The sequence below is a fragment of the Rana temporaria genome, chromosome 8 (genome assembly GCF_905171775.1).
Source record: "Rana temporaria chromosome 8, aRanTem1.1, whole genome shotgun sequence".
NCBI classification, from domain to species: Eukaryota; Metazoa; Chordata; class Amphibia; order Anura; family Ranidae; genus Rana; species Rana temporaria.
This window is the reverse complement of record NC_053496.1, coordinates 170,814,228-170,839,211: the sequence shown is the minus strand read 5'-3', so window position 1 is coordinate 170,839,211 and position 24,984 is coordinate 170,814,228. Positions and strand designations below refer to the sequence as shown.

Genomic DNA, 24,984 nt, shown 5'->3' with positions numbered 1-24,984 from the left:
GATACAGGGAGATATACAGAGAGAGGGGGGGATACAGGGAGATATACAGAGAGAGAGGGGGATACAGGGAGATATACAGAGAGAGGGGGGGATATACAGAGAGAGAGGGGTATACAGGGAGATATACAGAGAGAGGGGGATACAGGGAGATATACAGAGAGAGGGGGGGGATACAGGGAGATATACAGAGAGAGAGGGGGATACAGGGAGATATACAGAGAGAGGGGGGGGATACAGGGAGATATACAGAGAGAGGGGTATACAGGGAGATATACAGAGAGAGGGGGGGGATACAGGGAGATATACAGAGAGAGGGGGGGATACAGGGAGATATACAGAGAGAGGGGGGGATACAGGGAGATATACAGAGAGAGGGGGGGATATACAGAGAGAGGAGGAGGGGTATACATGGAGATATACAGAGAGAGATACATACAAGAGGGGTATACAGGGAGATATAGAGAGAGGTATACAGGGAGATATACAGAGAGAGAGAAATGTACGGAAAGGATGTAATATAAAAGATGGACAGAAGGAGGGAGGGACCTTCAGGGTGATAATAACATGGGATCTGCTTGCAGCCTTCTCTTAATTTCCCCGCCCTCTACTTCCTGGTCACATGTTTCCTGTGACGTCACTGGGTGACTGTGGAGGACAGGAAGTAGCCGCTATCGTACCTAGACAGAGAGGTAGTAGTGTGTGAGGAGACAGGGTGTCTTTGGAGCCCCTGGAGGAGACTAATGGGTTGTTAGAAGGTGGCAAGGATGACTTAAAGGGACAGTCCACCCAAGTGGTGTGTTTGGGGGACATACTACTGCATGTTATGGCCTTGCCATTGGAAGTTTGATGACATTATAAGCTCTATAAAGATCTGTGTTTGCTTATTTTTATTTTTTTTATCGATTTGTAGACAGCGAGGGCGGCTCTCAGACGCTTGGCGTTACAGCTGAGCCTTTGGGTTTGATGAGAAGTGATGGGCGCTCGGTGATCCTAATCTTTGTCTTCTTCTGCAGACTGAGACGTCTTCATATTGTCTGTGTAGGAGCTCCGCCTCCAGAATGAAGCTGTCACGCCTCGATCTGACCGAAACGCTCGGCACGGACAAGACACAGAGCCACACGATGGAGAGAATCATCAACCTCACCCTGGATATCCTCTACCTGCTGACCGGAGAGGTGAGGAGGGTTCTGGGAGGTCACATGACATCACTCTTATCTATATTAATAAAACACAGAGCTGACCGGAGAGGTGAGGAGGATTCTGGGAGGTCACATGACATCACTCTTATCTCTATTAATAAAACACAGACCTGACAGGAGAGGTGAGGAGGATTCTGGGAGGTCACATGACATCACTCTTACCTCTATTAATAAAACACAGACCTGACCGGAGAGGTGAGGAGGGTTCTGGGAGGTCACATGACATCACACTTATCTCTAATAATAAAACACAGACCTGACCGGAGAGGTGAGGAGGGTTCTGGGAGGTCACATGACATCACACTTATCTCTAATAATAAAACACAGACCTCACCGGAGAGGTTAGGGGGATTCTGGGAGGTCACATGACATCACTCTTATCTCTATTAATAAAACACAGAGCTGACCGGAGAGGTGAGGAGGATTCTGGGAGGTCACATGACATCGCTCTTATCTCTATTAATAAAACACAGACCTCACCGGAGAGGTGAGGAGGATTCTGGGAGGTCACATGACATCACTCTTATCTATATTCATAAAACACAGACCTGACCGGAGGGGTGAGGAGGATTCTGGGAGGTCACATGACATCACTCTTATCTCTATTAATAAAACACAGACCTGACCGGAGAGGTGAGGAGGATTCTGGGAGGTCACATGACATCACTCTTATCTCTATTAATAAAACACAGACCTGACCAGAGAGGTGAGGAGGATTCTGGGAGGTCACATGACATCACTCTTATCTCTATTAATAAAACACAGACCGGAGAGGTGAGGAGGATTCTGGGAGGTCACATGACATCACTCTTATCTCTATTAATAAAACACAGAGCTGACCGGAGAGGTGAGGAGGATTCTGGGAGGTCACATGACATCACTCTTACCTCTATTAATAAAACACAGACCTGACGGGAGAGGTGAGGAGGATTCTGGGAGGTCACATGACATCACTCTTATCTCTATTAATAAAACACAGACCTGACCGGAGAGGTGAGGAGGATTCTGGGAGGTCACATGACATCACTCTTATCTCTATTAACCACTTCCTTACTGGGTACTTAAACCCCCCTTCCTGCCCAGACCAATTTTCAGCTTTCAGCGCTGATGCACTTTGAATGATAATTGCGCGGTCATACAACGCTGTACCCAAATTAAATTTTTATAATTTTTTTTTTTTTTTTACACAAATAGAGCTTTCTTTTGGTGGTATTTAATCACCTGAATTAGAAAATATATACCGTATTTATCGGGGTATACCGCGCACCGGCGTATAACGTGCACCCCAAGCTTAGAATAGTAAAAAAAGAAAACTTACATTTTTGCCCTGCGTCCATCGGCGGCCTTGCGCGGGGTCCGTCCAGCCTTGTGGGTGTCCGTCTGCCGCTTCCTTGCGCGGGGTCCGTCTGCGGCTTTGGAGGTGTTCGTCTCCGTCCAGCGTGTCCGGTGTTCGTTTTTGGATTTGGCGCGAGCCGAGAGGAGCCGGATTTCCTGTGTGTTCGGCTTGTCTCGGCTCCTCTCGCGTGGCTGCGGGCCGAGCCGAGTGTGCAGTACACTCGGCTCGGCTCTAGGCTGCAGCGGGCGAAGCCGAGCGTGGCCGAGCCTAGCCGAGTGCGCAGTACACTCGGCTCGGCTCTAGGCTAGCGGCTCAGAGACAGCGGGGATCGGCGTATATCGCGCACCCACGATTTTCCCCTGATTTTAAGGGGAAAAAAGTGCGCGGTATACGCCGATAAATACGGTATATATATATTTTTTTATATTTTATTATACAATTTTGCAAACAGGTAAATTTTCTACTTCATTGATGTACGCTGATGAGGCTGAACTGATAGGCACCGATGGGCGGCACTGGTGGCCACTGATAAGGCGGCACTGATAAGGCGGCACTGGTGGCCACTGATAAGGCGGCACTGGTGGCCAATGATAAGGTAGCACTGAAGGGCATTGATCCGTGGCAATAATGGGCACTGATAGGCAGCGCTGATGAGGCACTGATTGGCACCAATGGTGGGCATTGATAGCTGAGCTGGCACTTGTGGACATTGATAGGTGGCACTGTGGACACTGGCAGGGGGTACAGATTGGCACAAATGATGCAGATGTGCCTCTTTCCTCTTTGGGACCGATGTCCCTTGCACCTAAGCCGGTGATCAGCTTTTTTTTTCTCCTCACGCTGTCAGCGTGAGGAGAAAAAAAAACATTGCCGAGCTTTGTTTACATCACGTGATCAGCTGTCATTGACTGACAGCTGATCACGTGGTAAGGGGACGGAATCGGCCCCTTACTCGGATCTGTGATCACCCGAGTCTCAGTGACTCGGTGATCACTGCGCGCGCCCTGCAGGCAATTGGGGTCCACACTGTGGCCATCATTCAGCAATTGGGGACGGCTATAGCGCGGGCCCCTAGTGGTTAATAAAACACAGACCTGACCAGAGAGGTGAGGAGGATTCTGGGAGGTCACATGGCATCACTCTTATCTCTATTAATAAAACACAGACCTGACCAGAGAGGTGAGGAGGATTCTGGGAGGTCACATGACATCACTCTTATCTCTATTAATAAAACACAGACCTGACCGGAGAGGTGAGGAGGATTCTGGGAGGTCACATGACATCACTCCTATCTCTATTAATAAAACACAGACCTGACAGGAGAGGTGAGGAGGATTCTGGGAGGTCACATGACATAATTTTTCCTCTTTATAGGATTACATAGTCCTGAAGATGTCCTATGGTCGGGTGACGCACAGCAGCAGTCCCTGTGTATCGGGAGGCTTTGGACGGACTCAGATACCCACCTCAAAGCTGACACCTGACAGCAACGACAAGAAGATCCTGGAGGTCACCCAGAAGATCATCGAGCTGCTGACAGGAGAGGTGAGCGGTGACGGGAATTCTGGGACATTATCCAGTAACAGACAAGGGATGTGTCTGGATGGTGACGGTATCATTGTGTGTGTCAGGTTCCTATAAGGTGTCACTCAGCCTTGTTTTGTCTATCTCAGGAAGGGCGAAGGTCGGTCCAGGAGAAGAGTTGTATGTCAAAGTTCCTAGGACAGGAAGTAAACGACGTCCTGAGCTCAGAAGGTGAGAGCAAACTTCCTTTCACGGTATCATTAAGCCCCGCCTCTCTGCACATGTGTATGATCATTGCAGCTATAGGAGGTTGTGGTGTGGGTGAGTTGGGCTTCCTTTTGTAGGAATATGTTGAGGATTTGATGAGACGATGCTAAGAGAGAGACACAAACGTAGTCACGTTAATCAGTTCTCTAGTGTCACCACGCCAATCTCTCCTACAACCCAAACTCCTAATGCTGCCATGGCAACAGGATACTTAAAGGGCATCTAACCCGAGGTTTTTCCAAATTTTCCATCATGATCACCTTTGAGCATGATAAAGTTTCTCCCGGTTTTCATGAATTCGTCTCCTCTTGTAAGTGACTGTAGTGAGCCTATCCGGTGTGTAAGGGCCCTTCTACCCATAATGCCTCTGATCTCCACACACAGCCCTCCTACCGTTTCTTCCTGAGGTGTAATCACTCTCACTGTTCCAAAGGAAACTATTGATTGCTCATAATAGCTTGTCATTGTGGGCCAGTAGTCAAATATATTTGGAGGATCCTAGGGGGTGGGACAAGACATTGTGGGCGTGGCCTATGCTCCCGAAGGTCTGACGGCATAGAAATACAAAATAGGTGGCAGCAGTTGCTTGTAAAAACAATAGTGTGGCCTATTTATAAAATATATTTGGAGGATCCTAGGGGGTGGGACAAGACATTGTGGGCGTGGCCTATGCTCCCAAGGTCTGACGGCATAGAAATACAAAATAGGTGGCAGCAGTTGCTTGTAAAAACAATAGTGTGGCCTATTTATAAAATATATTTGGAGGATCCTAAGGGGTGGGACAAGACAACATTGTAGGCGTTGTTTACACCCCTAAAGGTCTGACGGCCTAGAAATACAGAGCTGAGTTGGTAGTTTTCTTTTTGTGTGTTTCTTCACTACCCATAATTAATTTCTTTGTTTTATTTATTATTGGTTCTTATATAGTGCCGTCAATTTACGTAGCGCTTTACGTATTTATCATACATTCACATCAGTCCCTGCCCTCGAGGAGCTTACAATCTATGGTATGCCCCCCTGATCTCCGCCCACAGCCCTCCTACCGTTCCTTCCTGAGGTGTAATCACTCTCACCATTCCATAGGAAACTTTTGATTGCTCATAATAGCTTGTCAGTGTGTGGGCCAGTAGTAAAATATATTTGGAGGATCCTAGGGGGTGGGACAAGACAACGTTGTGGGCGTGGCCTATGTGCTTCCAAGGTCTGACAGCATAGAAATACAAAGCAGAGTAGGTGGCAGCAGTGACAATTGCATATAAAAAAATGATACTATCCTGAGCTACTTCAATATTGAAGTGTAAATTTTTATTTTATTTTTTAAAACATATTTTTAGATAAAAATACAATTTTAATAATAATAAAATAATATTTTATTATTATAAAAATTGTTATTATATTATTATTAATAATAATAATTATAATTTTTTTTACATAAAATTATTATTTTTTAGTTGTACAAATATACATTGGCCTGGATTCAAGAAGCAATTGCGCCTGTGTAACCATAGTTACACAGCGCAATTGCTTACTTGCCCCGGCGTAACGAATGCCCCCGATTCAGGAACCTCGTTACGCCGACTGCAGCCTAAGATATGCGCGGCATAAGGCTCTTATGCCCGCATATCTTAGGCTGCATTCTTGCGATGGCCGCTAGGTGGCGTTCCCGTTGTGCTCAGCGTATAGTATGCAAATTGCATACTAAACGCCGATTCACAACGTTGCGCGAGCCCTGCGTACGCAATTTACGTCGTTTCCGTACGGCGGTTTTCGCGTAAGGCTGCCCCTGCTATTAGCAGGGGCAGCCAATGTTACGTATACCCGTCGTTCCCGCGTCGCGAAATTTGAAAGTTACGTAGTTTGCGTAAGTGAACGGCGCTGGACGCCGTTCACGTTCACTTTGAAGCAAATGACGTCCTTGCGACGTCATTTGCCGCAATGCACGTCGGGAAAGTTTCCCGACAGAGCATGCGCTCTACGCTCGCTTAAATGATTCTCGCCCCCTACGGGATCATTTAAATTGCGCGCGCTTACGCCGGGCATTTGGCCGGCGCGCCCACGCAATTTACTGAGCTACTGCTCCGTGAATCAAGGGCAGCGCAGTAAATTTGCGGGGGCGCAGGGCAAAAACTTTGCCCTGCGCCTCCGTAAAAAAAATGCGCAAATCTACTTGAATCCGGGCCATTGACTTCAATGCAAAAACGCCCCCTAGTGACTTCAGTGCAAAATTGCGTCCCATGCATTATAATGCAAGAACGTAGGCCTCATTAAAAAAAAATATTTTTATTTAAACTGCCCATTTCGGTTTTGTTTTCGGGCGAAGTGCGTCCTGAATTTTCAGTTTCGGTGTATCGCTACTTTTTGTATCCTTAGAAATAGTACAAAAAAAATAAGCTTAAGCTCCTCCTTTTTATAGGGCGGCTCTAATATGATTGTGTGTTTTCCCACAGATGAATCCGGCAACAGAACTGCACCAATGAGATGTCCCCGTCCTCCGTATTCCCGGGATCAGGAAGAGAATTCGAATAACAGGAAGCCGGTAAGAGGACAGGTGACCTGTTCGGAGCTCCCAGGAGCTGGGACGGGTGATCGGCAACTGTCTGGCCAGCAGGGGGCCCCTCTCTGGAAATTGTCCTAAATCGCATCAGTAATATTTCCTATCTAGCCCTCCAGATCCAGTATTTGTATCTTTTGCCTAAGCCCGTCTGTGATTGGTTATAAGAACATTTGTACTGTTTATTTTATATTGTTTAGAATGATCATTCGCAGAACGCAGTAATCTTCTGTATCAAGAAAGAGCCGAATGCGACCGGACAGACCTCAAACGCTAGAAGGAGAGGTGAGTGATGGATTTTTTTTTTTTTTTTGCCTAAAGGGTTTAACCACTTGCTTACTGGGCACATATACCCCCTTCCTGCCCAGGCCAATTTTCAGCTTTCAGCACTGTCACGCTTTGAATGACAATTGCACGGTCGTGCGACGTGGCTCCCAAAAAAAATTGGCGTCATTTTCTTCCCACAAATAGAGCTTTTTTTTGGTGGTATTTGATCACCTCTGCGGTTTTTATTTTTTTTGCGCTATAAACAAAAATAGAGCGAAAATTTTGAAAAAAATTCAATATTTTTTACTTTTTGCTATAATAAATATCCCATTTAACCACTTAAGACCCCGGACCTTTAGGCAGGTAAAGGACCTGTCCAGTTTTTGCGATTCGGCACTGCGTCGCTTTAACTGACATTTGCGCGGTCGTGCGACGTGGCTCCCAAAAAAAATTGGCGTCATTTTCTTCCCACAAATAGAGCTTTTTTTTGGTGGTATTTGATCACCTCTGCGGTTTTTATTTTTTTTGCGCTATAAACAAAAATAGAGCGAAAATTTTGAAAAAAATTCAATATTTTTTACTTTTTGCTATAATAAATATCCCATTTAACCACTTAAGACCCCGGACCTTTAGGCAGGTAAAGGACCTGTCCAGTTTTTGCGATTCGGCACTGCGTCGCTTTAACTGACATTTGCGCGGTCGTGCGACGTGGCTCCCAAACAAAATTGGCGTCATTTTTTCCCCACAAATAGAGCTTTCTTTTGGTGGTATTTGATCACCTCTGCGTTTTTTTTTTTTTTTTTTTTTTTTGCGCTATAAACAAAAATAGAGCGACAATTTTGAAAAAAATGCAATATTTTTTACTTTTTGCTATAATAAATATCCCCCAAAAACATATAAAAAAATGTTTTTTCCTCAGTTTAGGCCGATACGTATTCTTCTACATATTTTTGGTAAGCAAAATCGCAATAAGCGTTTATCGGTTGGTTTGCGCAAAATTTATAGCGTTTACAAAATAGGGGATAGTTTTATTGCATTTTTATTATTTTTTTAAATTTTTTTTTACTACTAATGGCGGCAATCAGCGATTTTTTTTTTCGTGACTGCGACATTACGGCGGACACTTCGGACAATTTTGACACATTTCTATTGTCATTTTCACAGCAAAAAATGCATTTAAAATGCACTGATTACTGTGAAAATGACAATTGCCGTTTGGGAGTTAACCACAAGGGGGCGCTGAAGGGGTTATGTGTGACCTCATGTGTGTTTCTAACTGTAGGGGGGTGTGGCTGTAGGTGTGACATCATCAATTGTGTTTCCCTATAAAAGGGATCACACGATCGATGACGCCGCCACAGTGAAGAACGGGGAAGGTGTGTTTACACACAGCTCTCCCCGTTCTTCAGCTCCGGGGACCGATCGCGGGACTCCATCGCCGATCTGGTCCCCGTAGCTTCGGACCGGGTCGCGGGCGCGCACCCGCGACCCACGGCTGGGTACTAGCACAGGACGTACCTATACGTGCATGTGCCCAGCCGTGCCATTCTGCCGACATAAAAATGTGCAGGAGGCGGTCCTTAAGTGTTTAAAGCGCCCACATATGTAAATGGTGCTCAAACCACACATGTGAGGTATCGCCGCGATCGTTAGAGCGAGAGCAATAATTCTAGCACTTGACCTCTTCTGTAACTCTAAACATGTAACCTGGAAAAAATAAACGTAAAGCCTTGCCTATGGAGATTTTCAAGTACCGTAGTTTGTCGCCATTCTACAAACGTGCATAATTTTAAAGCATGACATGTTGGGTATCTATTTACTCGGTGTAACATCATCTTTCACATTATACAAAAAAAAATGGGGTAACTACTGTGTGTTTTTTTTATTTTTTTACTCATGAAAGTGTTTTTTTTTCCCCCCCAAAAAATTGTGCAAATACTGTGTGACATAAAATATTGCAGCGATCGCCATTTTGTTCCCTAGGGTCTCTGCTAAAAAAAGAATGACATGTATAATGTTTGGGGTGTCCGAGTAATTTTATGTAGGAGAGGAATGACCAAATTTGGCCTTGGGCTGGAAGTGGTTAAATTTAGATTATTTTTACCCCATTCTACCGTTCTGTTATGAAATTGTTCATGACAAGCCCCGCCCACGAGGAGCTTTGGATCAAATGAAATATTTTACAAGCAGTTTAGCCCTCATACTAACTAAAGAGGTTTTAAGGGAAAGCAGTCAGTGAGCTATGAACACTTCTGAGCTCTATGCATTCCACTGCAGCCAGAATTATTAAAGCATCTCACAGGGTCGCTGGGTGTCTACTTCCTGATCCGTGTGACTTTTTATCTCAGCTTCCTCTGTTAGTCCTGAGGTGATGTTTTTTTTTTTTTTTTTTACCATAAACCTCTTCTTTCCTGGGCCATCCCTCGCAGTTCCAGACTGTCCATCTTCCTCCATAACCTCCTATATTGCCTTCTTCTTACAGGGAGACCTCGGAGGAAAAGAATCCTGGGGGCGGCTCCTAGGCCTCAGTCCCCTCTGAGCTTGAAGGATATTCATGTCATCACGGAAGACTTCCAGGTAAACAAAACTCATATCGGGCATGCGTCGGGCATTGTACATGCTGGTGGTAAAGTGGTTGTATCCCTCTATAGTGTGGGCTTGTCTCAATCCAGAGCACTAAGTGTCATTTCTGTCTGCTGCTTCCTTCCTCGGCATCAGTCACTTCTGAGAAGTTTTCCTGACACCAAGAGGAAAAATGGTGACAGGGGAGGGACCTCCAGCACACAGCTTGTGATTGACATAGAGGTGCACCGAATGGAAATTTTGGTGCCGAAAACCAAAATTTGCAGGGTGTACTTGGCCAGAAACCGAAACCAAAAATCACAGTTCTTCATATCTTTATATATGGGTAGATTCAGGTAGGGGCGCGCTAATTTGCGGCGGCGTAGCCTAGCGTGTTTACACTACGCCGCCTTAAGTAAGAGAGGCAAGTACATGATTCACAAAGTACTTGCCTCCTTACTTAGGGTGGCAAGGGTAAACGCGGCGGGCGTAAGGGCGCCTAATTCAAATGGGTTGGAGGGGGGCGTGTTTAATGGGAATGAGGCTTGACCTCACGTTTTTGACGTTTTTCGGCTACTGCGCATGCGCCGGGCGCCTACATTTCCCAGTGCGCATTGCGGCTAAGTACGCCGTACGGGCCTATTGATTTTGACGTGGACGTAAACGACGTAACTCCCGATTCGCGGACGACTTACGCAAACGACGTAAAAAATTCGAACCTCGCGGCGGGAACGGCGGCCATACTTTAACATTGTTATTCCACCTCATAGGTGGAATAACTTTAGGCCGCCTAAGGCCTTACGGAAACGGCGTAAATCGACTGCGGCGGCCGGGCGTACGTTCGTGAATCGGCGTACAAACTCATTTACCTAATCTACGCCGACCGCAATGGAAGCGCCACCTAGCGGCCATCCGAAAAATTGCAACCTAAGATAGGACGGCGCAAGCCGTCCTATCTTAGATATGTTTGAGTGTATCTCTGTTTGAGCATACGCTTAAACATACGTCGGCGTAGATTCTGAGTTAGGCCGGCTTATCTACTGATAAGTCGGCCTAACTCTTACTGAATCTACCTAATAGCCTGCATTTTCAGGGCCATTATCGGCACTTATTTCTCTCATTCGCAAAAAGCAGATAACACCGTTTTCGTTTTGGTGCATCTCTAGATTGACGACCTCAGCTCTGTTCCTGTGTGGAGGGAGGGGGGTCCCTTCCCTTCAATCAGATCTTCGACGCGTTTCATCCTACCCATCAAGGCCTAGTCACAAAGGCCTCCTATGGGCGTGGCGAAACATTGTTTATTTTAGAAGCGTTTATAGGATATTGTGTTTTTTTTTTTTTTTTTTTATGTAACATGGATTTCTTTATGGTTGTCGGAGATTAGGATGAAGCCAGGGAGGTGGTGACCTCTGAGGATGACCAGCAGAACCAAAACAAGGAGCAAGTCACTAAAGATCTTCATACAGGTGAGTCCAGGTTACTGTATGATTAATATGTATACATTGGGTGGGGGGAGGGGGCTGGTGACAAAAGCAATGGTAATGGTGCGCACACATCCAGGGCTGTACAGGTCACGTTTGTGAGGAATCTGATGGATTCATAATGTGTTTGAGGTTCTCCATCACCAGTTGTATCACGTGAAGACGCCAGGCCTTAGGACTGTGGGACTGTTGGCATCACAGAAAAGGGAAATCTTTCCTCCGGTTTTAGATTTTGAGTCAATGTCCATTATTTCTCTACAGCTGTGAGTCTGAATATATCCGGCCCTCAATCTTTGTCCTGATCAGGGTAGATGTTCCTGTACGGGGGCAATGTTGTCTGACAACTGTGCCTTCCAATAAGGATGTCCAATCTTTACCCTCACATTACCCCTCCATGTAACCTTATACCCCTAATAACCCAACGCTATCCCTCCCAGTGTACCCCAACGCTATCCCTCCCAGTGTACCCCAACACTATCCCTCCCAGTGTACCCCAACGCTATCCTTCCCAGTGTACCCCAACACTATCCCTCCCCATAGTCCTCACATTAACCCTCCATGTAACCCAACACTATCCCTCCCAGTATACCCCCAGGCTATCCCTCCCAGTGTACCCCAACACTATCCCTTCCAGTGTACCCCAACGCTATCCCTCCCAGTGTACCCCAACACTATCCCTCCCCATAGTCCTCACATTACCCCTCCATGTAACCCTTTACCCCTAATACTCCGCTATCCCTCCCAGTGTACCCCAACGCTATCCCTCCCAGTGTACCCCAACGCTATCCCTCCCAGTAGTCCTCACATTACCCCTCAATGTAACCCCTTACCCCTAATACCCCAACGCTATCGCTCCCAGTGTACCCCAATACTATATCTCCCAGTAGTCCTCACATTACCCCTCCATGTAACCCTTTATTCCTAATAGCCCAACGCTATCCCTCCCAGTGTACCCCAACGCTATCCCTCCCAGTAGTCCTCACATTACCCCTCCATGTAACCCCTTACCCCTAATACCCCAACACTAACCCTCCCAGCAGTCCTCAGATTACCCCTATATGTAACCCTTTGACCCTAATACCCCAACGCTATCCCTCTCAGTGTACCCCAACGCTATCCCTTTCCAGATTACCCCAACACTATACCTCCCAGTAGACCTCACATTACCCCCTCCATGTAACCCTTTATTCCTAATACCCCAAGCCTATCCCTCCCAGTGTACCCCAACACTATCCCTCCCTGTAGTCCTCACCTAACCCCTCCATGTATCCATAACCTTCAAGTGTAGCTTTAACACCAACCCTGCAGGGCAGGACACCAGATGCAGGAATTTTTTTGCCGCCCCCCCACAAAAAAACACCAGCCGTCACTGCAAAACTATACCCCTAACCTGCCCTGTATCCCTCTCTGTACCCCAACACTAACCCTCCCTGTAGTCCTCACATTACCCCTCCATGTAACCCAAACCTTTTCTGTAGCTTTAATACTAACACTCTCTATCCCCCTAATACTTATCGAACACTATCCCTCCCTGTAACCCCAACACTAACCCTCCCTGTGTACACCAACACTAACCCTCCCTGTGTACCCCAACACTATCCCTCTCCTAAAACTTTACCCAACACTATCCCCCCTGTGTACCCCAACACTATTCCTTCCCTAATACTTATCCCAGTACTTACCCTCCCTGTAATCCTAACACTGACCCTCCCATATTACCCCAACATTGAGCCTCCCTATAACCCTAACCCTCTGTTACCCCAACACCTGTAGTCCTCACACTAACCCACCCTATAAATTCATCACTAACCTTTACTGTAACACCCCCCCCCCCCTTAACTTTCACACTAACTTTCCCTGTAACCTCAACACTCAACCCTCCCAGTGACCCCAATGCTAGTCATTCTGCCAGCTGGCAAGATGGCAATTGGTTTCTAGGATCGCCCTGCGTCCTAGCAACCAATTGCCTGCTGGTTAATCTGGAAAGTTAACTTGTGCAGCTCCTGCCCTCCATTCAGTGCTGCTGTACCTTCCGCCCTTGGTTCATTACTATCCTGCCTCCCACATTCCACTCTGCGCAAGGTAGGAGAGTGATGGGGGGGCAAGAGGAAATGGCTGTGAAGGATTGGGGGTAGTGAAGAGGGCAGTGCTGTTTGTGTGGGGGGGGGGGGGCAAAAGCAGTTTGACTGCTGTTGAATGTCCCGGCAGTATCTGAATTCTTTTGTTCCTCAATGGACAAAAAAGGAAATAGAATTTTTTTTTACTCGTAAAATCCTTTATCTGGGGTCCATTGAGTTGAAGGTCCATTGAGTCTGTCGAGGGTCCATTGAGCCTGTCGAGGGTCCATTGAGCCTGTCGAGGGTTCCATTGAGCCTGTCGAGGGTTCCATTGAGCCTGTCGAGGGTTCCATTGAGCCTGTCGAGGGGTCCATTGAGCCTGTCGAGGGGTCCATTGAGCCTGTCGAGGGGTCCATTGAGCCTGTCGAGGGGTCCATTGAGCCTGTCGAGGGGTCCATTGAGCCTGTCGAGGGGTCCATTGAGCCTGTCGAGGGGTCCATTGAGCCTGTCGAGGGGTCCATTGAGCCTGTCGAGGGGTCCATTGAGTCTTTCGAGGGTCCATTGAAAGTCAGTTGAAGGTCCCCTTCGCTGAAAGTAGGTGAGTCACTAACTTCAGGCACAGAAAGTCAGGATATTAATAAAAATCTGAGCTACATAGCGCCATTTGTTTATTTCCTCATCTCCCCCTACTGACAGTGTATGGTATGACGTATAATATAATATAATATTGAGTCTGTTGAGGGTCCATTGAGTCTGTTGAGGGTCCATTGAGTCTGTTGAGGGTCCATTGAGTCTGTTGGGGGTCCATTGAGTCTGTTGGGGGTCCATTGAGTCTGTTGAGGGTCCATTGAGTCTGTTGGGGGTCCATTGAGTCTGTTGGGGGTCCATTGAGTCTGTTGGGGGTCCATTGAGTCTGTTGGGGGTCCATTGAGTCTGTTGAGGGTCCATTGAGTCTGTTGAGGGTCCATTGAGTCTGTTGAGGGTCCATTGAGTCTGTTGAGGGTCCATTGAGTCTGTTGGGGGTCCATTGAGTCTGTTGGGGGTCCATTGAGTCTGTTGGGGGTCCATTGAGTCTGTTGGGGGTCCATTGAGTCTGTTGAGGGTCCATTGAGTCTGTTGAGGGTCCATTGAGTCTGTTGAGGGTCCATTGAGTCTGTTGAGGGTCCATTGAGTCTGTTGGGGGTCCATTGAGTCTGTTGGGGGTCCATTGAGTCTGTTGGGGGTCCATTGAGTCTGTTGGGGGTCCATTGAGTCTGTTGGGGGTCCATTGAGTCTGTTGGGGGTCCATTGAGTCTGTTGGGGGTCCATTGAGTCTGTTGGGGGTCCATTGAGTCTGTTGGGGGTCCATTGAGTCTGTTGGGGGTCCATTGAGTCAGTTGAGGGCCCATTGAAAGTCAGTTGAAGGTCCCCTTCGCTGAAAGTAGGTGAGTCACTAACTTCAGGCACAGAAAGTCAGGATATTAATATAAATCTGAGCTACATACCGCCATTGTTTATTTCCTCATCTCCCCCTACTGACAGTGTATGGTATGACGTATAATATAAAAAAAAACGTTTGTAATAACCATCTTCATCCTCACGCAGGGGGGAGCCAAGACAAGCCTGCCTCTGTGTCAGTGATCGAAGTGGGAGAGGATGAGGATGACCGCGAAGAAAGCTCCAAATGTCAGTATGAAGTATAATCCTTTCCTCCCGAGCCGGGCCGTTGCTGTGCTTCCTGTTAATCATCCTAAATTGATCTCCTAATCCTGCAGGTAGAAGGTGGCGCCCCCCAAAGGAAGCGGAACTTTCCATTATGATAGAAGACGAGGAGGAGGAGGAGGCGGAGAGCCCCAGGAAGGATTCAGTCTGGGAGATTTCTGCAGGTCTGTTGGTTCTAAGCCATCAACTGGACCTAAAAGTTATCCCCATTGCTAAAACATGGCCGAGCCATCGCCCGGGGAAGCGGCACCGCTGAAACGACAGCAATAAGCGATTTGGCTCTACATACGCTTTAACCCTTTCCCGCTGCAGGAGCTGGCGCTTTAAAAAAAATCTTAATGATGAAGGCATCGCATTGGTCTCCTGATCATGTGATTGCTGTGATTGGCTGTCACCGTGAGAGCTATTGGTGACAGTGCAGTCACAGTGAGGGCCGGTTGAGCGCACTCCCAGAACGAAACGGTCACGCACAATGAACGCATACATATGGCGGCGCGGTGTAAGGCCCACTGCTGTGCTGCCGCAGGGCTGCCATTAAAAAGCTAAATATGACTTTCTTTAATTAGTCCCCCCCCCAATAAGTCAGTGAGCTGCCTTCTAAAATCTGCTGTGTGCCAATCTACTACAGCTCCTAAAACACTGGACTGCAAAAACGCCCCCCTAGTGACTTCAATGCAAAATTGCATACCACTGACGTCAATGGAAAAATGCCCCCTATTGACTTCAAAAATGCCCCCTATTGACTTCAAAAATGCCCCCTATTCACTTCAAAAATGCCCCTTGTTGACGTTGTTGCAAAAAATGCATCCCGTTGACTTCAATGCAAAAACGTGTTCCATTGACTTCCAAAAACGCCCCCTATTGACCTTAACCACTTAAGACCCGGACCTTTATGCAGGTAAAGGACCCGGCCAGTTTTTGCGATTCGTCACTGCGTCGCTTTAACTGACAATTGCGCGGTCGTGCGACGTGGCTCACCAAACAAAATTGGCGTCCTTTTTTCCCCACAAATAGAGATTTCTTTTGGTGGTATTTGATCCCCTCTGCGGTTTTTATTTTCTCCAGTCGCCTTTCAGGACAACCTTGGAGAGAGCGCAGCTCCGCCTCTTCATTAGGAAACACATGCTACTCTTTAAAAGCCCTCCTCTTCCACCATGGCCTCAGTTATTGTGTTTCCTCCGCCATGGTGGAAGCGCATGCTTGTGGACCAGGGGTGCTGCGCTCTTTCCAAGGTTGGAGGGGTAAGCCTTACCTTTATCTGTTTGGTGTGCAGTGGCCATCCCAGGCTCCCCTAAGGGTGGGGGGAGTCCTCCGGAGTCTCCAGCCTCTCCCTGCTCAGTGGAGTGAAGGCTCTACAGGAAGCGGCGCTGAGTGCCCAGGGGTCCGCTGTTCTGGCTCAGGTGGCCGGGCGGCATACTACCGCGTTGGCGGTCTTTATTTTTAAAACGCCGCATGACGGTCCCGGGTCCTGGCGGGCGGGTGACGTCATGCACAGCGGCGTAGTTTCCTGTAGAGGCGTGGTGACGCGTGGTTCACGTCGCCTAGTAACGCAGAGGTCAGGAGACAGGCCTAAGAGCGGCGTCTTCCGGTTCCGGCCGTCTTTGATGACGCGCGGACCCGGGAAAGATTTAAAAATCATTCAGTCCCGGCTGTGTTTCTCTCGGCGATGGAAGAACCTACAGCCATGGCGGAGACAGGCGCCTCAGACGCTGCTCAGGTCCAGGTAGGGGGGTACAGCGGTGCCTCTATCCTTACTATTGGGCTTATTGGTTGTTTGTTATTGGTCCTCCTTAAGGGAGCCTGTACTGCAGGGTCAGAGGTAACTTCTCTCGGTCCCTGACAGTTGCACTGGGTGGTGTTTGATTAGCTGTGGATCTTTTATCACATCTTCCTTTTAAAGTGGTGGCGGTTTTTTCCTTGTTTGTAAAAAACCTATTGTTTCTCCAATGGTAAAATACCCTTTTTTTGTGTTTTAGGAGAAACAAAAAACTAAAAAGCCACCAACTCAAAGGAAATGTCCTTCCTGCAAAAACCCTCTTAGAGATTCATGGCAGAAGGCAATGTGTAAATCTTGTATTAAGGATTTAGTGGAAGAAGAGACATCCCAGCAATATAAAGCGTTATTTTCTTCAGTGCAAGAACTTGCAAGTTCTTTGAATTCGGTCAAATCTATGTTGGTTCAGACTCCACAGTGCAAGCTGAACCCCAACATTTACCACCCAGCCCAAAAGCTTCCACCTCAAGGTCAGAGGGTGTGGATTCAGGGGATGAAGGGACAAGTACTCTTCGCTCTCTCAGGGATTCAGATGAGGAGGAAGAGGAAGGAGAGTACAGAAATACCAGATATAAAGTCTCTCTAGATGAAGTAGATGATCTTCTTGAAGCAATTTATACTACACTTGATATTCAAGAAGAGGAGGTACAATTATCTCTTCATGACAAAATGTACCAGGGTCTGGATGCCTCCAAACATAAGGTTTTTCCAGTGCACAAGGTAGTATCAGATACTATAAGAAAAGAGTGGAAAGATCCAGAAAGGGGCCCCTTCTTTTCTAAAAGTCTAAGGAAAAGATTTCCCTTTGAAGATAAAGACTCTGAAGCCTGGAATAAAAAGCCAAAAGTTGATGCTGCTTTTTCCCAGGTGTCTCGACGCACGGATCTTGCGTTCGAAGACATGGGGATACTAAAAGATCCCATGGACAAAAGAGCGGACTCCCTGTTAAAGAAAGCCTGGGACTCTACTTCTCTTAGTCTAAAACCTGCAATGGCCTCCACAGTGGTGGCAAGAAACTTGGAGTGTTGGGTGGAAAAGCTGATGAACCATGTTGAAGCTGGTACACCAAGGAAGGATATCTTGGAATCCTTTCCATTGATTCTAAAATCAATCAGGTACATGGCTGATGCGTCAGCTGAATCAATCAAGTTGTCAGCTAGATCCTCTGCCCTGGTGAACTCAGCCAGACGTGCAGTATGGCTGAAAACCTGGACAGGGGACACAGCCTCTAAAGTCAGACTCTGCGGGTTACCCTTCTCAGGGGACTTACTGTTTGGACCAGATCTTGAAAAAATTCTGGATAGAACAGCCGACAAAAAGAAGGCTTTCCCGGCTAAGAAACAACCGGTTAAAAAGAATTTTCGTTCTTTTCCACAAACCTCCAAAAAAGAAGAAAACAAAAAGCGCTGGTTTCCTCAAAGAGGTAGAGGAAGAGGAGGTATCCTCTTTAAGTCACCCCAGGATCAGTCATCAAAAGACAAGTGACAATCTGACTCCTGTGGGGGGAAGACTGTCCACCTTCTCTTCTCAGTGGAGTCTTCTGACCAAGAGCCCATTTGTGAAAAACATAGTTGCACAAGGTTACAGTCTGGAGTTTTCAGAGTGCCCTCCTTGCAGGTTTTATGTGACAACCCTACCAAGGGATCGGGAAAAAGCTTCCGCAATGATGAACCTTCTAAGGGATCTGATCCAACAGGAAGTTATTGTCCAAGTCCCAAAAGATCAGGAGGGAAAAGGGTTTTACTCCCACATATTCTTAGTAAAAAAGCCTTCAGGCAAATATCGCCTAATTTTGAACTTGAAGATCCTGAACAAAACTATAAGGTACAAGCACTTCCGGATGGACACCATTTATTCCATCACAAAGTTGTTAACACCAGAGTGCTTCATGGCCTCTCTGGATCTAAGGGATGCGTATCTACACGTGCCAATAGCACAGGCCTCACAAAAGTTTCTACGCTTGGCAATAAACCTGGGAACTTCAATGTGGCACCTCCAATTCAGAGCTCTGCCGTTCGGCCTTTCATCCTCACCAAGGATCTTTACAAAAGTGATGGCGGAAGCCTTGGAGCCTCTGAAACTGAGAGGGGTCTCAGTTGTTCCTTATCTGGACGACCTCTTATTCTTTGCAGGTTCAAGGGATCAGCTGGTTTCAGATCTCCAGACGTCCCAGGCTCATCTCGAGAGCCTGGGGTGGATATTGAATCTAGAAAAATCAAACCTAGACCCCTCACAGGAAATGAGGTTCCTCGGTTACACCATCAATTCAGTTCTACAGAAGGTGTTTCTCCCTCAAGAAAAAGTAGAAAAAGTAGTTTCTGCAGTGAGACAGATTCAAACGAATTTCCCAGTGTCAGTACGTTCTGCCATGGCAGTCCTAGGTCAACTTACGGCCTCGATTCCTGCCATTCAATGGGCAAGGCTTCATTCCAGACCCCTACAGAGGAACATCCTACAGGAGTGGTCTCACCAGGAGTCACTGGAGAAAACCTTCTCTCTATCATCAAAGGTAAAACGGTCCCTCTGGTGGTGGAGAGATCCTTCCAATCTCACAAAAGGTCTCTCATGGGTCCTTCCCTCGGACAAACGTCTGACAACGGACGCAAGTTCGTGGGGATGGGGAGCCCACTTGGATGGACAGACCGCACAAGGGTCATGGACCAAAGTGGAGGCAAGGAGGTCATCGAATTGGCGAGAACTAAAAGCCATTTTTATGGGTCTCCTGGCTTTTCAACAGATGCTGAAGGGTTGTCATGTTCAAATTTTGTCGGACAACACTACAGCAGTGGCCTATGTGACCAGACAAGGCGGGACCAGGAGTCAGGGTTTGATGGAGCTGGCCAATCAGTTACTGACTTGGGCAGAGAGAAATGTGGCCTCTTTGTCAGCAATCCACCTAAAAGGATCCCAAAACCTGCTGGCAGATCTTCTCAGCAGAAAGAAAGTAATAGAAGCAGAATGGAGTCTAAGTCAGGAGATTTTCAATATGATCTCCAAGGAATGGGGACATCCTCAAGTAGACCTTTTTGCCAGTCAGCAAAACACGAAAGTTCAAAACTTCTTTTCTCTCCACAGAGAAGACCAGGCGATAGGCATAGATGCTCTAGCCCATCCCTGGGACTACCATCTGTGCTACGCCTTTCCCCCCTTTCCCTTGATTCCATTGGTCTTAAGGAAATTCAGAGAAGAAAAAACAGATCTAATTCTGATTGCTCCCTTTTGGCCAAAGAGGCCTTGGTTCGCAACTATACTGAACCTGGCCGCAAAACCTCCATGGAAGTTGCCTCCCAAGAAGGACCTTCTAACACAGGGATCTGTGTGTCACCCAGAAACAGACAGGTTACATCTAAGCGCTTGGTTTCTGAGGAAGACATTTTGAAAAATAAAGGCTTGTCGGACAAGGTTGTAAAAACTCTTCTGTCCAGTAGGAAGGAGGTAACAAGATCAATTTATCTTAAAGTGTGGAAGAAGTATAACTCATGGTGTTCTTCCAAGACCTTTCAAACTAAGAGTGTGGTCTCAGTGCTAGAATTTCTCCATGAAGGAATGGAAAAAGGACTTGCAGCCAGTACCTTAAAAACACAGGTAGCGGCTCTTTCTGTTTACTTAGAAAAAACTCTGTCCAGAGAACCTTTAATTTCCAGGTTTTTTAGGGCACTAGCTCGAAATAGGCCAGTGATCCTCAAAAGTTTTCCCAGTTGGGACTTATCGGTTGTACTACAAGGTTTGACGGGAGTTCCGTTCGAACCATTGGAGAATAGTTCTTTGAAAAACTTAATCCTCAAAACAGTCTTTTTGGTGGCTATTACGTCAGCAAGACGAATCAGTGAGCTCCAAGCTCTGGCTATCACTGAACCCTTCCTAAGAATTTTTCCAGACCGAGTGATCCTGCAAACGGATCCTTCGTTTCTTCCGAAAGTATCATCAAAATTCCACCGGTCACAGGAAATAGTATTACCCACTTTTGCTTTAAACCCTTCTAATGCTGGAGAAGAAGCTTTCCATACACTAGACGTGAAAAGGTGTCTTTTACAGTTTCTTTCAGTCACCAGAGATTTCAGAAAGTCAAATGCTCTCTTTGTAGCTTTCTCAGGTCCCCGCAAGGGGGAAAAAGCATCCAAAAGTACTTTAGCCAGATGGCTTAAACTTGCTATTTCAGAAGCCTATAAAGCCAAAGGAGTCGTGCCTCCCTCAGGTATTGTGGCACACTCAACAAGGTCAACTGCAGTCTCCTGGGCCGAAAGAGCCGGCGCTACACCTGAGCAGATCTGCAAGGCCGCCACTTGGAGCAACTTCTCAACGTTCCTAAGGCACTACAGGTTGGATCTATTGTCTGCCGCAGACCAAGCCTTTGGCAGGAAGGTTCTGCAAGCAGTAGTCCCACCCTAGGGTAAGTTACTTGTTTATCCTCTCCAAGGTTGTCCTGAAAGGCGACTGGAGAAAGACTTAGTTAGACTTACCGGTGACGGTATTTCTAAGAGCCTTTCAGGACAACCGCTGTTACCCTCCCTAAATGTTAAAGTAATAAGTTATAAAATCTATCATGGTGTTGTGGTTTTCTGTGCTATGTCTTCCAGAGAGTCGGACCACAATAACTGAGGCCATGGTGGAAGAGGAGGGCTTTTAAAGAGTAGCATGTGTTTCCTAATGAAGAGGCGGAGCTGCGCTCTCTCCAAGGTTGTCCTGAAAGGCTCTTAGAAATACCGTCACCGGTAAGTCTAACTAAGTCTTTTTGCGCTATAAACAAAAATAGAGCGACAATTTTGAAAAAAATCTATATTTTTTACCTTTTTCTATAATAAATATCCCCAAAAAATATATAAAAAAAAAAGTTTTTTTCCTCAGTTTAGGCCGATACGTATTCTTCTACATTTTTTTGGTAAAAAAAAAACGCAATAAGCGTTTATCGATTGGTTTGCGCAAAATTTATAGCGTTTACAAAATAGGGGATAGTTTTATTGCATTTTTATAAATTTTATTTTTTTACTACTATTGGCGGCAATCAGCGATTTTTTTTTTTTCGTGACTGCGACATTATGGCGGACACTTCGGACAATTTTGACACATTTTTGGGACCATTGTCATTTTCACAGCAAAAAATGCATTTAAATTGCATTCTTTATTGTGAAAATGACAGTTGCAGTTTGGGAGTTAACCACAGGGGGCGCTGTAGGAGTTAGGGTTCACCTAGTGTGTGTTTACAACTGTAGGGGGGTGTGGCTGTAGGTCTGACGTCATCGATCGAGTCTCCCTATAAAAAGGATCACTCGATCGATGCGCCGCCATAGTGAAGCACGGGGAAGCCGTGTTTACATACGGCTCTCCCCGTTCTTCAGCTCCGGGGAGCGATCGCGACGGAGCGGCTATAGACGAATAGCCGCGCCGTCGTCCCGGATCGCTCCCCGAGGGAATCCGCCCGCAGCGGGGGGGGGTCTCGATCAGACCACCCACCCGCTAGAAGGCAAGGACGTATATATACACCCATCTGCCTGTCCGTGCCATTTTGCGGACGTAAATAGTCGTGCGGCGGGCGTTAAGGGGTCAACGGCCCCACGGCTGGGCTTAAAGGGCCACGTACACGGCACGTGGATGTGCCATTCTGCCGACGTATATCGGCGTGAAGGGGTCCTTAAGTGGTTAATACAAAAACGCCCCCCCTATTGACTTGAATGAAAAATCTTGTCCCATTGACTCCCATGCAGAATCCCATCCCATTGACTGTAATGGAAAATTGCATCCCATTGATTTCAATGCAAAAACGCCCCCCCTAGTGACTTCAATACCGGTTTTGGCGCCGGTATTTTCATTTCGGTGCACCCTTCTGTTTTTATTAGATTCATTATTTTTGACCCAGTGATGTCATCACCGGGTCTCTGTGAGCTTCTCTATGCAACACAGGCAGATCATTGCTGGTGGGAGGGGCCAGCAGGGTGCTGTACATAGCTTCCTGAAAATATCGCAAGACCCCACCCCAATACGCCTTTGAATGTGGGTAACGTCCACATGTGATACTGATCCTCTACTGAAATCCAATGAACAGAAGGGACAGTCAGAGTAGGGAGGAAAGGTGATGCTGGACGTCCTCCAGCCAGGAAATGGGGCGGGCTATATCTGACATGCTGAACCTTCGAATGCACACTGTGGGAAGCTCAGGTCCAGGAGAGGAGCCAGTGCTAGACTGAAGGGAAGGCCGGAGTTGAGCAATAATTTTGTATTCCCGATCTTTTCCCACAGACGGCTCTCGGCACCCCATCGGCCCGTCTCGGGATGACAGCTCAGACGACACCATTATTAAAATTAGTTTAGACAACATCCAGGAAGCGTCGGAGGCCGCTGAAGCCGTCAATCAAAGTATCTGCCGCCGCCGCGGCGGCAAGAAAATAACGTTCACCTGCCTGGACTGCGGGAGGTGTTTTTCATCCTCGGAGCAGCTCCAATCGCACCACAAAGTCCACACGGGGGAGGCGCCCTTTTCCTGCACGGCTTGTGGAAGTTCCTTTTCCAGCTCCGAGGAGCTCGGAGAGCACGTCGCGCTCCACACTTCCGAAAAACTCTTCGCCTGCTCGCAGTGCGGCAAATGCTTCGCCGTCAAGGCCAACCTGATCGCCCACCGCCGGATGCACATGGGCGACAAGCCCTTCGCCTGCGCCGAATGCGGCCGACGCTTTGCCCTCAGGTCCTCCCTGGAGGCGCACCTTCCCGTCCACGCCCTGGAAAAGCCCTACCCTTGCGTGCTGTGCGGCAAGTGCTTCACCACCAGCGGGCGCCTCGCCGTCCACCAGACCACCCACACGGGGGAGAAGACCTACGAGTGCGAGGACTGCGGAAAAATCTTCACCACCAGCAGCAGCATGAACCGGCACCGGAGGACGCACACGGGAGAAAAACCATATTCCTGCATATTGTGCGGCAAATGTTTTAACCGCGAGACCAACCTCTACCGACACCAGATGATCCACACCAGATGAGGACCTTTCCACGGAAAAAAGGAAACGTTTATCTATAGCAGGGCCATTGAATTAAGATTTAAGGAGGTCCGGTCAGTAGAATTTTCTTCCGGCAGAGGTCCAAATCACATGACAACCCCCCCCCCCCCCCCCCCCCCCCCCATAACAGTGTGCTCTGCTCCCTTCACATCATCCCCCTCCTCAGCACTGCCCCCATCAGATCTCCCTCAACCCCAGTATTGCCCCTCTTCACATCTCTCCCCCCAGCATTGCCCCCCCCCTTTCAGATTGCCCCCTTCACGTCACCCCATGCCCCCCCTTCCCGCCCAATTCTTCACAGCCATGTCCTCTTGCTCCCCCCCTTCACTCTCCCACCTTACACAGAGTGGAATACGGGAAGCAGGATAGCAATGAACCGAGGGCTGGAGGCACAGCATGCATTGGATGGAGGGCGGGAGCTGCCGCAGTTAACGTTTCATATTAACAAGATGGCGATTGGTTGCTAGGATCGCCCTGCTTCCTAGCAACCAATCGCCTGCTGGTTAATATGGAAAGTTAACTTGTGCCGCCCTCCATCCAGTGCTGCTGTACCTCCCGCCCTTGGTTCATTACTATCCTGCCTCCCACATTCCACTATGCGTAAGGTAGGAGAGTGACGGAGGCAAGAGGAATCGACTGTGAAGGAAGGGGTGACGTGAAGAGGGCAGTGGTGTGTGAGGGGGTGGGTGATTTGAAGAGGGGAGGGCAAAAGCAGTTGGACTGCTTTTGAATGTCCCGGAAGTATCTGAATTCCTTTGTCCCTCAATGGACAAAAAAGGGAATTTCTATACTCGTAAAATCCTTTATCTGAGGTCCATTGAGTCAGTTGCCGGTCCATTGAGTCCGTTGCCGGTCCATTGAGTCCGTTGCCGGTCCATTGAGTCAGTTGCCGGTCCATTGAGTCAGTTGCCGGTCCATTGAGTCAGTTGCCGGTCCATTGAATCAGTTGAAAGTCCATTGAGTCAGTTGAAGGTCCATTGTTGCCGGTCCATTGAGTCAGTTGCCGGTCCATTGAGTCAGTTGCCGATCCATTGAGTCAGTTGCCGGTCCATTGAGTCAGTTGCCGGTCCATTGAGTCAGTTGCCGGTCCATTGAGTCAGTTGCCGGTCCATTGAGTCAGTTGCCGGTCCATTGAGTCAGTTGCCGGTCCATTGAGTCAGTTGCCGGTCCATTGAGTCAGTTGCCGGTCCATTGAATCAGTTGAAAGTCCATTGAGTCAGTTGAAGGTCCATTGTTGCCGGTCCATTGAGTCAGTTGCCGGTCCATTGAGTCAGTTGCC

At 47.6% G+C, this 24,984-nt stretch overlaps 2 protein-coding genes across 3 annotated transcripts in view; one reads left to right on the top strand and one right to left on the bottom strand.

Annotated features, from left to right (window-relative positions):
• LOC120910483 overlaps positions 1 to 24,984 on the bottom strand; it is a 102,283-nt gene that overhangs the window by 34,175 nt on the left and 43,124 nt on the right. The window contains exons 10-11 of the mRNA XM_040322240.1: positions 17,417 to 18,098; positions 13,939 to 14,680 (exon numbers count right to left, since the gene is read on the bottom strand). Of these exons, the coding sequence (XP_040178174.1) occupies positions 13,939 to 14,680; positions 17,417 to 18,098 (1,424 nt within the window). The remainder of the gene's footprint in view (positions 1 to 13,938; positions 14,681 to 17,416; positions 18,099 to 24,984) is intronic.
• On the top strand, positions 611 to 23,783 carry LOC120909376 (oocyte zinc finger protein XlCOF7.1-like). 2 transcript variants are annotated; one of them, XM_040321133.1, is made up of 11 exons: positions 611 to 689; positions 1,014 to 1,175; positions 3,910 to 4,080; positions 4,209 to 4,290; positions 6,774 to 6,862; positions 7,078 to 7,162; positions 9,627 to 9,721; positions 11,091 to 11,172; positions 14,829 to 14,909; positions 14,999 to 15,109; positions 22,954 to 23,783. In XM_040321133.1, exons 2-11 carry the CDS (start codon positions 1,059 to 1,061, stop codon positions 23,685 to 23,687), a joined length of 1,647 nt encoding a protein of 548 aa, XP_040177067.1. In that variant the 5' UTR covers positions 611 to 689; positions 1,014 to 1,058; the 3' UTR covers positions 23,688 to 23,783. The 2 variants fall into 2 exon arrangements, with proteins under 2 accessions (XP_040177067.1, XP_040177068.1); XM_040321134.1 differs by lacking the exon at positions 611 to 689 and adding an exon at positions 707 to 755.